Source organism: Pteropus vampyrus, unplaced genomic scaffold (assembly GCF_000151845.1).
Source record: "Pteropus vampyrus isolate Shadow unplaced genomic scaffold, Pvam_2.0 Scaffold1, whole genome shotgun sequence".
Taxonomy (NCBI): Eukaryota; Metazoa; Chordata; class Mammalia; order Chiroptera; family Pteropodidae; genus Pteropus; species Pteropus vampyrus.
In genome coordinates, this window is record NW_011888782.1 from 31,270,672 (window position 1) to 31,285,313 (window position 14,642).

General features: G+C 34.6%; 1 protein-coding gene across 1 annotated transcript in view; it reads right to left on the reverse strand.

The window, feature by feature from the left end:
- Positions 1–14,642, reverse strand: part of GRAMD1C (GRAM domain containing 1C) — a 76,016-nt gene that overhangs the window by 23,659 nt on the left and 37,715 nt on the right. Inside the window, exons 7-9 of the mRNA XM_011377694.2 lie at positions 7,101–7,219; positions 4,251–4,383; positions 1,061–1,223 (exon numbers count right to left, since the gene is read on the reverse strand). Of these exons, the coding sequence (XP_011375996.1) occupies positions 1,061–1,223; positions 4,251–4,383; positions 7,101–7,219 (415 nt within the window). The remainder of the gene's footprint in view (positions 1–1,060; positions 1,224–4,250; positions 4,384–7,100; positions 7,220–14,642) is intronic.

Sequence of the window (14,642 nt, forward strand, 5' to 3'; positions counted from 1 at the left end):
AGTCATTCATGGGGTTCATACCTTTTTAAAAAAACTTCCTCTAGACTATCTTTTCCAAAGAACTCGACAACTGTTATCTTAACGCATTCTACAATTTTTAAGAACTAGTAGATTTTTATTTATGTTTTTAAGAGCATGGATCTAGTTTTCATTAAAGATACTTCAGTGTTCTCAAGTCGGGGTCTCACCTAATTTGGAATGGATTTTCATGGACGTAGGTCCTGGTTGGGTTTTGAATTTGGATTTGATTTGGATGTGACTTGGATTTAGTTTTGGTTTTCATAGATTTGGTTTTCAATATAGAAAAAGACTTGAGGGGTTCATAAACCAGGTCTAACATGAATAGGAGCTAGACTAACAAATGCAATCACGTCCTAGAGATCCAAACCACTGTAGTGTTCCCATTAACATTCTGAGCACTGCTGGTAAGAAAGCAGGTCAGAGCAAAAATCCACTGACATTGTTCTCGTTCCTGAAATTTGAAACCTGGATCTTTCCCAATGTCTCTCCACTTCACTGACTTCAGTATCAATAATCTTACGGTTAAAAAAAGATTCCGTAAAATGCCCGCTTAATAAGAATGACAAGCCCCAGGTTATTGGTGCTAACTTAGAGAAAGTAGAGAGAAAATGATTTGCTATAGGTTCCTTTAAGCAACTGCTTTTAATTTTTATTATATTCTCCACCTGTGCCTCTCTGTATCGCTTTCTTCTTTTGGTGGTTAAAAGAAAGTCGTACAATTACAGTGTCTATAACACTAGGTAGATCTTTATTAAGATCTGCTTTTCCATTGCTATTACTCCATCTCCACTGACTTAAAGCTTAGGATTTAAAAAGCTAAATGTGATCGAGGTTTATAAATTCCAGACTCTGGAAAGTGGAGATGGGTTTGATTTAGTAGCCTCTTTCCTCTATTTTCTATTACCCCTGACTCTTTTTTGGTTCTTTATAGAGTGAGACTGTATCTAATGCAAATAAATTTTAAATCTGTACACACCTAATAAAAAGACAAACATTAAAAGACAACTGAAATTTTATTAAAATTTGTAAGAATTTTTACCTTCATCAACAGAATCTGAAGTGCTGCTTTTGTCCAGAGAAAGATATTCATTTTTATTCAAGTCCAGTGATTTCGATGGCACTCTACTTAACCTCTTTTCTGAGGTTAGTGAAGGACTCTTTTTGATCTGTTTCTCACTTTGGGGTTCCTCTTTCCCTAACTCCTAAAAGGCAAACAATCCAGTTTAAAAAAACAGAGTATAAGTTTAGATTTTATAATGAGATATTTAATAATATTTACTCTTGGAAAAATTTGTTGTTTGCATCACATTTCCCATTCAGTCCATAAAACATTGGTGAGTAAAATATATCATTCTAGAGTCACCTTCTTAAACAGTAATGGACAATAAATCTATGAAGACACCATCTCTTAACATCATGTGAATCATGTAAGCAGAAGGGAAAAACGGGGCAGAATAACGGAACATTCATTTCTTTGGGGTGGGCAAGGGAGAGGAGTAAAACCCAGTTAGCTTCCCAAGACAATACCTGCCCCATCATCTCAAAGAAGAAAACTCACCCATCTCTCAAGACCAGTAACTAAAGGGGAAAGAGAAAGAAAATAGAGAGATAAAAGTCACATAAGAGTACAGTGGGGAGAGAAGATTAAAAGAGAAAGTTAATGTCACTGCAAACTCATAAGAACACAGTTGTCTTTGCCGTGAAGGGACTACTATATTAAAATATATTCAATATACGATGCTAATTGTACTTTCTGAAAATAGTTTAATAAAGTTAAGCTGTTTCTATAAAATATTTAATGTTAAGCATTAAAGTATAAATGTTATTGCTATGTTAGTATTCAAGTAGAACAGTATTATAATTAGGCTCAATAGAACAGTGTAAAAAATATAAACTATACAGCAAAGTCTTTTCTTGCATTGTCTGTGTGTAAGCAGATGAAAGAGAGCAAAAGGTAAAGATACAATCCTTATACTTCCTGCCCCATGAGATCTTTGAGCAGCCCTGAGCAGCAAAAGATGCAGGTTTCCTCTGGCCACTCAGAAAGCAGAATAACAATCTGGACCCAGGACAATTTATTAAACGATTCTACTATCCCAGTCAGAAGGTTCGTTCTTCAAGCAGAGATGACTGCTAAAATCAAAACTTGATTTATTTAGGAGTTCCACACTATAAAACACCATGCTTATTTAGCTGACCCAGGGCTTTTTAACAGGGCTAAGTAGAATAAGTTTCCACGTATTTCTCCTATTGTTTCTAATTAAGATATAGTTCACATTATAAAGAATATAGATAAATACATATAGGAAAAGTAACAGTCACTATCTTTGAGTGGCTGACATCTGGACAATTTTTATTTTTTGTATACTTTTCTACATTTCCTAAATTTTTACAGAGTATTAATTTTACAAGAGCATTAATTAAGAAAAACCTATTTTCATCTTAAAAAATGTTATTTCTGACTTTCTGTTGGAAATAAAAGTGAAACAAAGTAAGTGAAATATGATATTTTGACATATTTTTTGACACCTGAGAATCTTACCCTACTGCTCTTGAATGAAAATAAAAAAGGACCAAACTTCTCTTATCACTTGTATTCCATAACCTGAAAACATCTAAACATCAATGAATGTATGATCAATCTTAAAACATTAAATTATTCCTCTGCATTCCATTCCCTTTCCTTAGAAAAAATATGACTTCCTTTAGGGACAAAACTAGAAGCAAAAATCAATGGGTTAACTATTCCAAGAACAGGTACAGAAGACACTGTCAAAGAAGCTGTAGGAAGGACCCAAGTAAGATTAGTAGTGCTGAGAACCCAGTCCTCAAAGTCGGACTTATGTAGAAGGATGAAGAGACTGCGAAAAATCCCGTCCTGGTAACCTCCCCAAAATTGAGTGGTTTGGTCTTCTCAGTGAGAACATACAAAGAGATTAGCATCCATAATCACCTCCCTTGCACCAGGGGGAAGCTCCTAAGGATCTGCAGATAAATAAGTTTTGCAAGCAATCCACAATACAAAATCAGACTGAGATAGATGCAAGAGAGTTGATAACTTGGTGGCCTTTCACAGAAACACAGTGTTTCAATGTTTTCCCAACATTTATTCATAGGAGATGCTTGGAGTTCCATGGGAGAAGGTAGAAAAACTTCGTTGTGGCCACACACAGATTCACCTTCAATTATAACACCTTATGGTTACTGAATACTTAGTGTGTTCAAGGGACTGTTCAAAGCACTTTCAAATATATTAATTCAATCCTTTTAAAAACCTCTATGGGGTATTATTCTCCGCATCCCCTAGATGAGAAAACAACAGCATAGAAAGATTAAGTAATTAAGTTAACTTACTTAAGGTCATATAGCTGGCAAGTAGGAAAGGTAGGATGTAATGCCAATGCTCTGCTCTAAACCAAGAAATTCAACTTTAGTCCCAAACCTGCATCCTCAATAAGAACAAAAATTCTATAATAGGCACACTCTTAGCGCTCAGAATGTGGTTTCTAAACACCGTTCTTCACTAAGAACTATGGCTCATTAGGAAAATGGCTAATAGTAAGTCTGGGACAGAAGTTGCACAAAATGTGACTGGGACACATTATCGTACAAGAAAGGAAGCCATTAAAAATTATTAATCACTTCAAAAGGACAAAGGAGCCAATCTAACAGGGCCCCTGTTGGCAGAGGGGACAAACGGAGTATAAAAAATTTTGACTCCAAGTGACAGAAACTCATTGCAATTTTTCTAAAAATTGATGGGCTTTTATAATTATACTTGAAAAAATAAAGAAACAAACAATGAAGCCCAGTAATTAACTGGCTGTGACTGCTTTAGTAGGCAACTTAAGTAGCATCTATTGTTACTCAAGCATGCTGCTCAGGGTTCTCATGTTCCCCTTCAAAACAGATTCTTTCTACCACATAAATTACCTACTCTGGGAAAAATTCTACTAACTATGAATTTCGCTATCATATTTTTAATGATGTGTATCTCTCTTATAGACTGATGCTCTGTCTGGTAGCTCTATACCGTATCCAGCTCTGAAAAGAATCACATGTGTTTATAACCTCTGCTACTTAGAGTTAAAACTCTTTTCCTAAAATAAAGGAGCAGCCTGACACCTTAAGTTTTAATCATTTCATATATCGTATTTCTATTTGATCTTACATTAAGATGAACACATGGCAGTATCAGATATATTTTAAAAGAGCTATCATACACTAACCACTTTTGTTAGATTTCCATCGATTGACTCTGTTTCTGAAACGCGATTAATTGATTCACAGGTAAAACTGATTGACTTAGATAATCTTTCATCTCTCTCCCCACAGTCATCCAAGCTGCTTCTTTCTGAACTTCTGTAAAAAACAAATCATTATAGAAACACAAACAAGGTTACTTCCACATAAATAAGTGATTTAGTCTCCATACTGAGGTCTTTTTCTATTATAAAGCATTTTAACAATAAATGTTTTTTTATAATGTAACAAATAAGCCTCTACTTATAATGTGCTTAAATTGTATGCTATTTTCTTAAATCATATGCAAATTGACTTTATTTCTGAAAATAAGATATGCTCATATGAGATTTTATAAATTTCAGAAACCATTAAAAAATTAACCAAGTACAAGTGGCTGTTATAGCAACTAGTAAAATTAATATTGCTTGTTTAAATTTCAGTTGTGGACAACTACAAACTTCGAAAGGTGCAGGGTGAATGTTCGAGTTAGATGCCAGCTGGCATCAGAAATCAGTTTTTTTGAATCCCCTTCCTTCTGATTTAGTCCCATCTGAGATGGCAAATGCTCCCCAGAAGTGGAAGCTCCTAATATCTGAGCACAGAGCCCATCAATCGGTCCGTGCCCCTCTTCTCGTTCTTGTTCATTCTTAAGAACGAGGTTTAAGGAAAAGCTTTCAAATGGTCATAGGGACGAGATTATAATAATTATCCTGGGACCTGCTTTTCCTTTCTCAAAGAGCAAAGAGAAAGGAAAGTCTGCTAAATGTAAAAGGAACACAACTGATCTACTTTCCAATGCTCAACCTTATTGAGAAATTATTATTTCCATGTAATCGTTGAAACATATAGACTTAAAGCTCTTCTAAAATAAAGTAGCAGCCTGACATCTTAAGCCATATTATTCTGAGGAAGGAATAGAAATGCTAAAGGGCCTTTCAACCCTATTCTACTTCACCCATATATTATTTATATGCAACCAAGTCACTCCTGGCTAGTTGGAATGGCAGGGCTCTGAGGGAACCAAACAAGAAAAATGGCTCCTTGAGACTAGCCCACCACCTGAGTGTCTGAACTTAAAGATTTTAAGGATGGAGTTGAGCTGTAGAGAAATAAAGAAAAGAAAAAAACGAGGAAGGAGAGTAAAAAGAGAGATTGAAAATGAAAAGAAAGAAGATGGAAGAGCTGAGATAATAAAGGTTTGAGATAGATATGCTTCTTTCAGAGACTGCACAAATGGGAAAAGGAGTAAAAGTGGGAATGAGGATCCTGTCATATCTTCTCCTGGAAAGCACTCAATCACAGGGAAGAAAAGAGCAGCTTTGCTGGTGACCTCAAGAAGCCGGCCCTTAGAGTTTATAAAGCAGCTGGTCAAAAATATTTATTCTTTCCTTCTTCAAAGATTAGAAACTTTTCGAGTTGGCAAGAGGCCATCTACTTTAACCGCCTCATTTCACAGATAAGTAAACTGAGGATCAGAAAAGCTAAGAGATTTGCTTGAGGCTGCTCAGCTGCTTGGTGGCAAAGTCCAGACTAGACTCCAGATCTTCTTTAGCACAATCCCAGCCTCTTTGTAGTGTATCAATTGCATTTCTAACTCAACTCCTGTACCCAAGGGAAGCTAATAAACTTTACAAAGAGAGCACTACAATGGAAATTTTTAACTTTACAAGATAACTAATTAAATATGCATATGTAATAATGTAAAAAAGACTAAAATGTTGATGCTTAACAGAAACACTATAAATAGGTTCGGCATAACTAGAAGACTACCTAGATAGGCAGAGTAAAACTGTATAATAGCAAGACTTTCAAAAGATTTCTACATTAAGATTTACTTACTACAGAATTTTAATGTTTTATTAAGTTATAATTCAGATACCATAAAATTTACTACATTTAGAGACTATGTAGAATATGGCGGTTTACAGAGTTGTATAGCCATCATCGCTAATTTTAGAATGTTTAATCACCCCAAAAAGAAAGCCTGTACCATTAGCTGCACTCCCTACTCACCCTTCTTCCCAGTCCTTAGCAACTACTAATCTCCTCTCCGCTTCTATGGATTTACAGATTCTGGACTCCACTTCACACAGATGGAATCATAGTGTGTGGCCTTTTGTGACTGGCTTCCTTCACTTAGCATAATGTTTGCTACAGATTTTTAATGTAGTATCCTCTGTTTCTACTGCTATGACCTCAATTACCATTGGACAAAATGCACTTTTACTTGTACAGGTTAATAAAAATGTCCACTCTTCCAAATGAATTCTCATCAGTCAAAAATAATTTCTCTCTACTCTGAATTTCTTTATCATATTATCTATTGCCCCTTTTGGCCCTTATCATTTTCAACCTTGTATTGTAATTATTTGCACTCCCCATAACACTACAAGCTCCTTCCATTAATGCGTTCAATATTTAGTCAATGCCAACTCCATGCCAAGCACCATGTTAGGGTATCCTTCAGGAATAGTCACATTATCTTTGTAGCCCTCAAAATATCTTCCAGCTAATTTACTTTACTATTATTCACAGACACAGAGATTTCGCCAGGTACTTCTCCAGATCCTTAATAAAAAGGTTTACTAAAGCCACGCTTTAAGCAAATCCTAGGTGACATGTTACAAAGACATATTTTCTTACAAAGACATAGTTTGCTTACCAATTTAATAAACTATCCACCGTCCTCACCTTTCATGCTATTCCACTACAGAGAACACAGAGGCAAATTCGCCCAAGGGTGAATTAATAAAAATTGTAAATTAATAGTTTAAAATAATTCTGCTTTGATTAATGATTAATAAATTTTGAAATTTCAAAACATTCTGCTGTACCTTGACTGCATATTATCCTCAATCGAAAGAGACAAGGTTTCCATCTCTTCAGCATTTAAGCCTAGCTCAGTGCCATAGTTCTGCTGCAGCAGCTGCCAGAATTCTTGTCTAGTCAAGCTCTAAAATGACAGAAAAACTACACTCAGTATTGGAAAATGTAAGATAGTGTAACGATGATTCACACATGAATTTTGAAGTCAAAGACCTGTTGTACAGCTACCAGATGTGTGACCTTTCTAGATGTGTTTTCTGTATCTTTAAAAAAAAAAATAGGTTAACAAAACTTATCTGACAGAGTTGATACTTGGATTAGATGAAATGATGATTTTAAAGTGTGCTATACCTGCTGTAAATGGGAGGTAAGAGGTTTAAAATTTTTTTAAATAAAATAATTTATCCATAGTTTCTAGCAATCATTGATCTGCAACTTAAATTCTGCAATCCAACCAGTCTACCACGACCACTGGATCACCACTGTTTTAATCGTCTATTCGGAACTCATCTTCTTAATCTATAATATATCTTACTATTTTAACCATTTTAAAAAATGTATATATTGGTAAACTTTATATTTTCCTAAAATATAAAATATAAGAGGCCCAAATTTAGAATATTTCTTTTATTGTTAATAAAGCCCAGCTTGTTCTTTCTTTGTAGGTATTATCTTAGTATTAAAATCACTTAATACAAAAAACTCATACATTACATAGCAAAATAAAAATAATAATGTGATAACCAATATTCTGATTTCTAGAAACATTATAGATGGTTAATCACATGATTAAGCAACGTAGAGGGCAGCAGAAAAACGAGTGAAACAACTGTTGGTAAGAGTTCTTTCTTCTCATTCATTTAACAGTTATTTATTTAGAACCTACCTAATGCGTATCACTGAACTAGCTGCTAAGGAGGATAAAATGCTCTCAGGCAACTTACAATATAGCTGAAGAAACAAAGGAGACTCTTAAGTAAAATTAAATATGACAAACTATAATATTATTACATATCAAAGAACTGGTGGAATTGACACAGTAATAAGAAACATCACTGTGGATTAGGGTGATCAGCTAAGACTTCACACTGGAGAACGGTCTCCGGCTGAACTCAAAGGACATCAATGGGGAATATGTAGAAAAGAAAAAATTCGGAAAAAGGAAAACCAACATATAAATATAGAATAAACACACGAAGAATGTAAGTAATATTCGTTTTAAAGTTAGTTAATAGTTTATCAGCCTAATTGGAGTAAAAAATTCAAGTTGGGAAATAGTAGGAATAAATATATAGAGATTTAATGGGGCAAAACATACAGATGCCTTGAATTCCTCCTTGACATTCCCCATAACAATACTTTCTTTTTTCTTTCTCCTTGCTTCTTCTGTCTAGTAGCTATGGTACCTTTGTTACATTACACTTAATGACCTTCATTATATTTCATGGAACCTCAAAGAGATTAAGAACAAATTTTTTACGCTTTAGACTGCTAGTTCCCAATTTGCCATGTCCAGACTACTAGGATTCCAGAGGAGTAGGTGATGAAAATTTAGATAATATTATCAGTTTCTTAAAGTCAAAAATATCCAAATAGTTACCTACAATAAAATTATTTATGCTAAGTAAAATGTCAGGCCTCCTTGTCTGAGGCTGAATTATATTAACCTAGAGTGGTATGTCAGGCTGATAAGAAACTCTAGTTGGAAATAATGTATGACTAATAAACAATAATGTTCTAACATTTTAGTATTTCATATACACCACTTAATTGGTGGACAAAAACTCTTTTGAAGTATAGTGTCTGTATAAGAAAAATTAAAAGGATAATTAGTGGTAGAGAAAGTTAGAGAACCACTGTCCTTGATCCTAAAGATATCCCACACATTTCTTTTTTGACTTCCGCTCCAGAAGAGCCATTGTGAACTTTTTTCACAAGAGCAGTTAGCTTATACTAATAATTAACTCAATCTTCTAAAGACATTATCTTTGAAATGCTTTTGGTGTCATAAATGGATGGCTAACATTATGAAGAGAAACAAGCAAAATTTCAATATAGTTGTGGAATAGTAAATTTTTATAAAAACTCTTCTGAAATAATAGCTATTGAACTGTAGCAAGAACAGACCAATGATAAATATTGAGCTTCCTAAGAGTGAAAGAAATGAATCTTATAAGTAAAATGTTAACAAAAATACAATTTTATTTGACTACATAAATAAATGTTTTAAATATACTATCAAATACAATCAAGAAGTTAACAGCAGGATAATTTCAATATATTTTAATCGATTAGTTTAAAAAATGAATATATAAAAGATTAATGGAAAACAAAATAGAACTCATTTAATTCACCAGCTAATTTGTTAAAAATTACATTTTCTTCAAAGTTGACCAGAAGTCACAAAAATGTGGTTATTTACAGCCATGCTGAATATTCAAATATTTAAACATGTATCCAGACTGATATTCATTGTTCTTTCAATAAACGACAGGGTGAAGTAACCTTAAAAAACGACCTAAATTGTTCTTTCAATAAACAGCAGGGTGAAGTAACCTTAAAAAACGACCTAAATTCTAAACAAAGGCTGACCACCTACCTGCAAACAATGGAAAGACTCCCCAGTTCAGCCTGCAGAGTACGTGAACAAAATAAAGGTAAACCAAGCAGTAATCGGATAAGGCTCAAAAGTCAGATCAATTTCTGGCCCAGAAAGCTTTGTACTCTAAGTATGCTGCAGTCTTTATCCCACAGCAGAGTTGCAAATATTTGATGACAACTATGTAAAATCACTGCTGTGGTCTTCTAGTTTTGTTATGAGAAGATTTTCCTTATAAAAAGACAAGTTCTATAGTAGTTGAAAGCACATTACTTGTCACTTCCTGGTTTGTAGTATCAGCATTCTTTCCAAGGTAGCAGGTCAGAATGCAGAATTGGAAGTAATACCTCACTCTACAAGTTCCTAAGCCACGCCCACTAGAAGAGATAGGTAAACAGGGTTTTATTAAAGGGACAGTTCCCAATTTCTTCTGTTCTACACACAGATTGGAAACAATAAAATGAAAATGAAAATATCTTCTTATGCTCAATTATATAAATGCCTGTTGCGGTATTATTTTAATCTCATTTTAAAATTTTAATATATTAAGGGTTAAATTTTCTTCTCCAGGCTAATACTTTCTATTCAGTTCTGGCAATGTCGTTATTACCTCTTCATCTACCACTTCTTCAGTGCTGATGTAGCAGCCCCATCAGACTCCTGCATTAACCCTTTGCAACTATCAAAGATGGAATCTCTCGAGTATCATAATGGAATGTCAGGAAATAACAGGAAGAGTGAGTTATTCAAATGAAGCAATTCTAATAAGCGCTCAGCGTATCTTTCATCACTGAAAAGTTTACATCTTGATTACTCAATAATTCTTTCCTTTAAAAATATTTTTTACTTTATTCAGAATAATTTCCTGCCAGGGGGCCAGGACTACAATAAACACTATAGAGAGTTTCATCTACCAATTCCAATTTATTTCCCAGAAAAAAATGCTTTCTTCTAGATGAAAAATAGTTTTCTTCTAAATTGCCCTAACTTCTACCTAGTCATTCTATTTAATTTAGTAAGGTGTGTTGACACAACTGATGCTACTTGATGAACTGAAAGGATCAACCTTTTGTGGGGGGTCACTAAAAGCTAATCGTTTTACATAACAGCAGAATGAAAGACCAGAGAGAAAAATGGAGAAGAGCACTCACTCAAATTGAAGAAGCACATGGTGGAGGGGCTAGCTTCCACTGTCTAAAAACTAGTGCTTTTAACATATTACGGTAGTTCTCATTGACCTATTGAAACTAGATATCTTTATTCTATAGTAACCAAACAGCGATGGAAAAATATACATTAAATATACTGTAAATGACTTTTATATACTTTTGCTAAATATAAAAATTCTTATAGTAAACCACTGGTACATAGAGCAGAGCCAATTTTAATAGGCTTAAGAGGGAAAACAGAACTAAGACTGAGCCCCAACAAAGCCTGGCAGGCAAAGGCTGAGCAGAAGGTGAGTGGCCAGCAAAAAAAGGAGGAAGGAAATACCGGAAAGATAAGAGAAAATTCCAGAAGGAAAGCCATGGAAATCAAAGGTTAGATGTTGTTGCAAAATAGAGGAAGTGTGCAACCGTGTGAAATGCTGCTGAAAGATCAAGTAAGATAAGCACATGTATGACAAATGCAAACGTGCAGAGGAGTGGAGCAGCCTGGCAAGCCAGTTCAACATGACTAACACTAGTGGTGGGGGAGGCGGGGGAAAGAGAAAAGAGTCAGTGGGGCAGGGGTAAGCAGCCAGATAACAAAAAGCCTTATATGCTGTGTTAAAGAAATGGGGTTCACGTTGTCAAAATATAAAAAGCCACCTACTCGTTTCACACAGAAAAATAACAAGTTCAGAATTGTGTTTTTAAAAGATATACTTTTTTATGAGTATTTATCCAAAGAATATAAAAACACTAATTCAAAAAGATATATGTACCCCTATAGTCACTGCAGCATTATTTACAAGAGCCAAGATATGAAAGCTATCTAAGTGTCCACAGACGGATGAATGGATAAAAAAGATGTGGTGTGTATGTATGTATATCATATTGGTCACCAAATGTATATATATGTACATACATACACATACACACACACAATGGCATATACTACTCAGCCATAAAAAAGATGAAATATTGCCATTTGCAACGATATGAATGTATCTTGAGTATTATGCTAAGTTTAATAAGTCAGATGGAAAAGGACCAAAGCTGCATGATTTCAATTATATGTGGAATATAAAACAAAAAAGTAACAAATAAACTAACAAAACAAAACAAACTCACAGATACAAACAACAGAATGGTGGTCCCCAAAGGGAAACGGGAGCAAAATGGGTAAAGAAGGTCAAATATATGGTAACAGAAGCAAACTAGACTTTTGGTGGTGAGCACACAAATAGATATCAAATTACAATGTTGTGCACCTGAAATTTATATAATGTTATTAACCAATTTTACCTCAATAAAATAAATAAAATAGACACTTTTAAAACTACTACTACTTTGGTAACAACTTAAAGGACAGATTAGAGTGTTAAAAAGAGATAGGAGACTATTATAATAGTTTGAACTAGATTAATGAGGGCTTTGGTGACCAATATGACATAGTTGGCAAAGAAGAGGTAATCAAGGAAACACCCAGGTTTCTGGCTTGGGTGACTAGGTAGGAGGTATACTTCACAGACCTAGGGAAAACAGGTGGAGGAGATCTGCCAGCCAAAAAGGTAAAAAGAAGGAACAATATAAGAATTCAAATGCTTCTACATTGCCAGGCTATTATATAGAAAATATGACTAAAACAGCCATTTAAAGTTGATTTTTTTCCAGGCAGGTTTAAATGCTGCACTTATTAGATTTATGGCACTATTGGAAAACTTCTAGATTTCCAAGTAACTCCAAAAGAAGTGATCACTAGAGAGGTGCATAAGAATAATGGGATTTGATAAGGCTGAGGAGTCTGCAGGAGAAGGCTGGATGACACTCTTCCAAAAGGTCTCAGAAGATGACACTAAATTTTTAAACTGACCACTATGTGGAGAAAGGCCTCAGCAGAGTCAGTATACTAGAACTGCACTCAGAGTGCCTGACTTCAACAAGCCACACTCACAGGCTGCACATACTCGCCCAGTGGTAAATACCCTAAAGCATAATAGGGGAACAGTCATTTCATTCTACGCCATTCATCCAGGGTGCCTGAATACCTTGCAAGTCAGGTATCAGTAATCAGAACTTTGAATGATAAGCATGGAATCAGAGCAAATATAGACAGTTTTAAAGGACAATTTCCTGTGACATAGGTGGGACCTGATGACTCATCTCTGTACACTTCTCCAACAATCAAAGTCTGCCTCCGTGACTCTACTTTCCTGTCCTAAATCCTAAATTTTTGGCCCTAAATCTAGCCAAGCCACCTCAGAAAGACATATTCGTTCTTTATATCAATCAAGTGTTTAAATACTTTTCCCCTCAACACACCTGAGGAATGGGATGTCTTTCTGTCATCCCTCTATTAGCAATTCCCAAAATAGAAACTGGAGTGACATGTATCAGAATTTAAAGATGGTTCTGTATACACTGAAAAGGCTCCCCTTGTCACCTCTTCCCTAACTCTGACCCATGTGCCCTCCTTCTGCCCTTAGGGAATAAGTCTGAAAGCCATTCCGTCTCTTTAAGCCTTAGAATTTGAAATGAGTATAGATTTCTGCTCTATTAAGCCCCAAGTTTAAATATCTACTAAAAAATAGCTAGCTTCCTAGTAGCCCCTGTGTACTAACATGAGATAACTATTATTTAAGAAAAAAATAATGCAAAAAGAACATTTTGATTCTGTACACACCTGCCCTTATTATTAGCATCAGTAATCCTAAATCCAATACAACAATATCACTAGAAACATAAAAAGAGTAATATTAAGTGTTGAGTTTTAACTAAAAAAAACTAACCTTTTAAGTTTTAAGCCTTATTAAAATTAATAACCTTATAATGTATTTATGTCCTATTTTCTTAGTAATTCAAGTATATAGAAAATAAGATTTCTTTCATAACTGAGAATACTTTCATGTTTCAAGATAATCATTTGTTCTCACGGCACATATAGGTTTAAGAAATTGAGTTAAATGAACATTGAATGTACGGCATATCTTGAAATGTTGTTTTCTGCAACTAAATTTCTGTGTTTTCTTCTCATCCTTTGCCTTTACCTTGAGCAGAGAATTAAAAATGTCTTGTTAATTAAGTGTAATGATTATCTGGAGACTTAATCACTAAGATTTTACTACACTGAATCACTCAAAAAGTCTTTATTGAGCATTGGCTATGTGTAATATAGCCCTAAAAGTTATTGTCCAAACTGGCATATCTTTGAGAATAAAGTGAGCACTATTAATATTTACACTAATAGAGGCTTAAACCCAGACAGTCCCAGACTGTACTGGGTAAACCAAGCTGTCTGCCAAACCAGCTATACACTTAACTCTGAGCTTGTCATATGACAATGAATAAGACAGACATGAACCGTATCCTCAAGGTGTCTGTAGTCAAGGAAGGAGGAAAAAATAAAACAAGGAATTGTAAGTATAATGAGTATTATCAAGGAGAAGTGTAAGATGTTACAGGAAGGTGAAAGACTGGACTAACTTCAGTTTTATTAATGAGTTTCTGTTAGAACTAGAGGTAGGAAAGAGCCAGGCAAAAAGATCCTGTATGAAGACGTAGTATGGGGGAAAAAAAATTAAAAATTAAAAAAGAAGAAAAAAGCAGAACATTTAAGAACAGGGAGGATATAATAAGATGAAGCTGGAGTGATGGGCCAGGGGCAGATCACGTGGTCCCTATACAAAATTTTAGATTTTTATTTCAAGAGAATTAGTATTAAGCAAGAAGCTAATATTAGCAGATATACATTTAAAAATGATAAATCTGGCTGTAGTACCATTCAGAGGTCAAAAAACTGTTTCTCT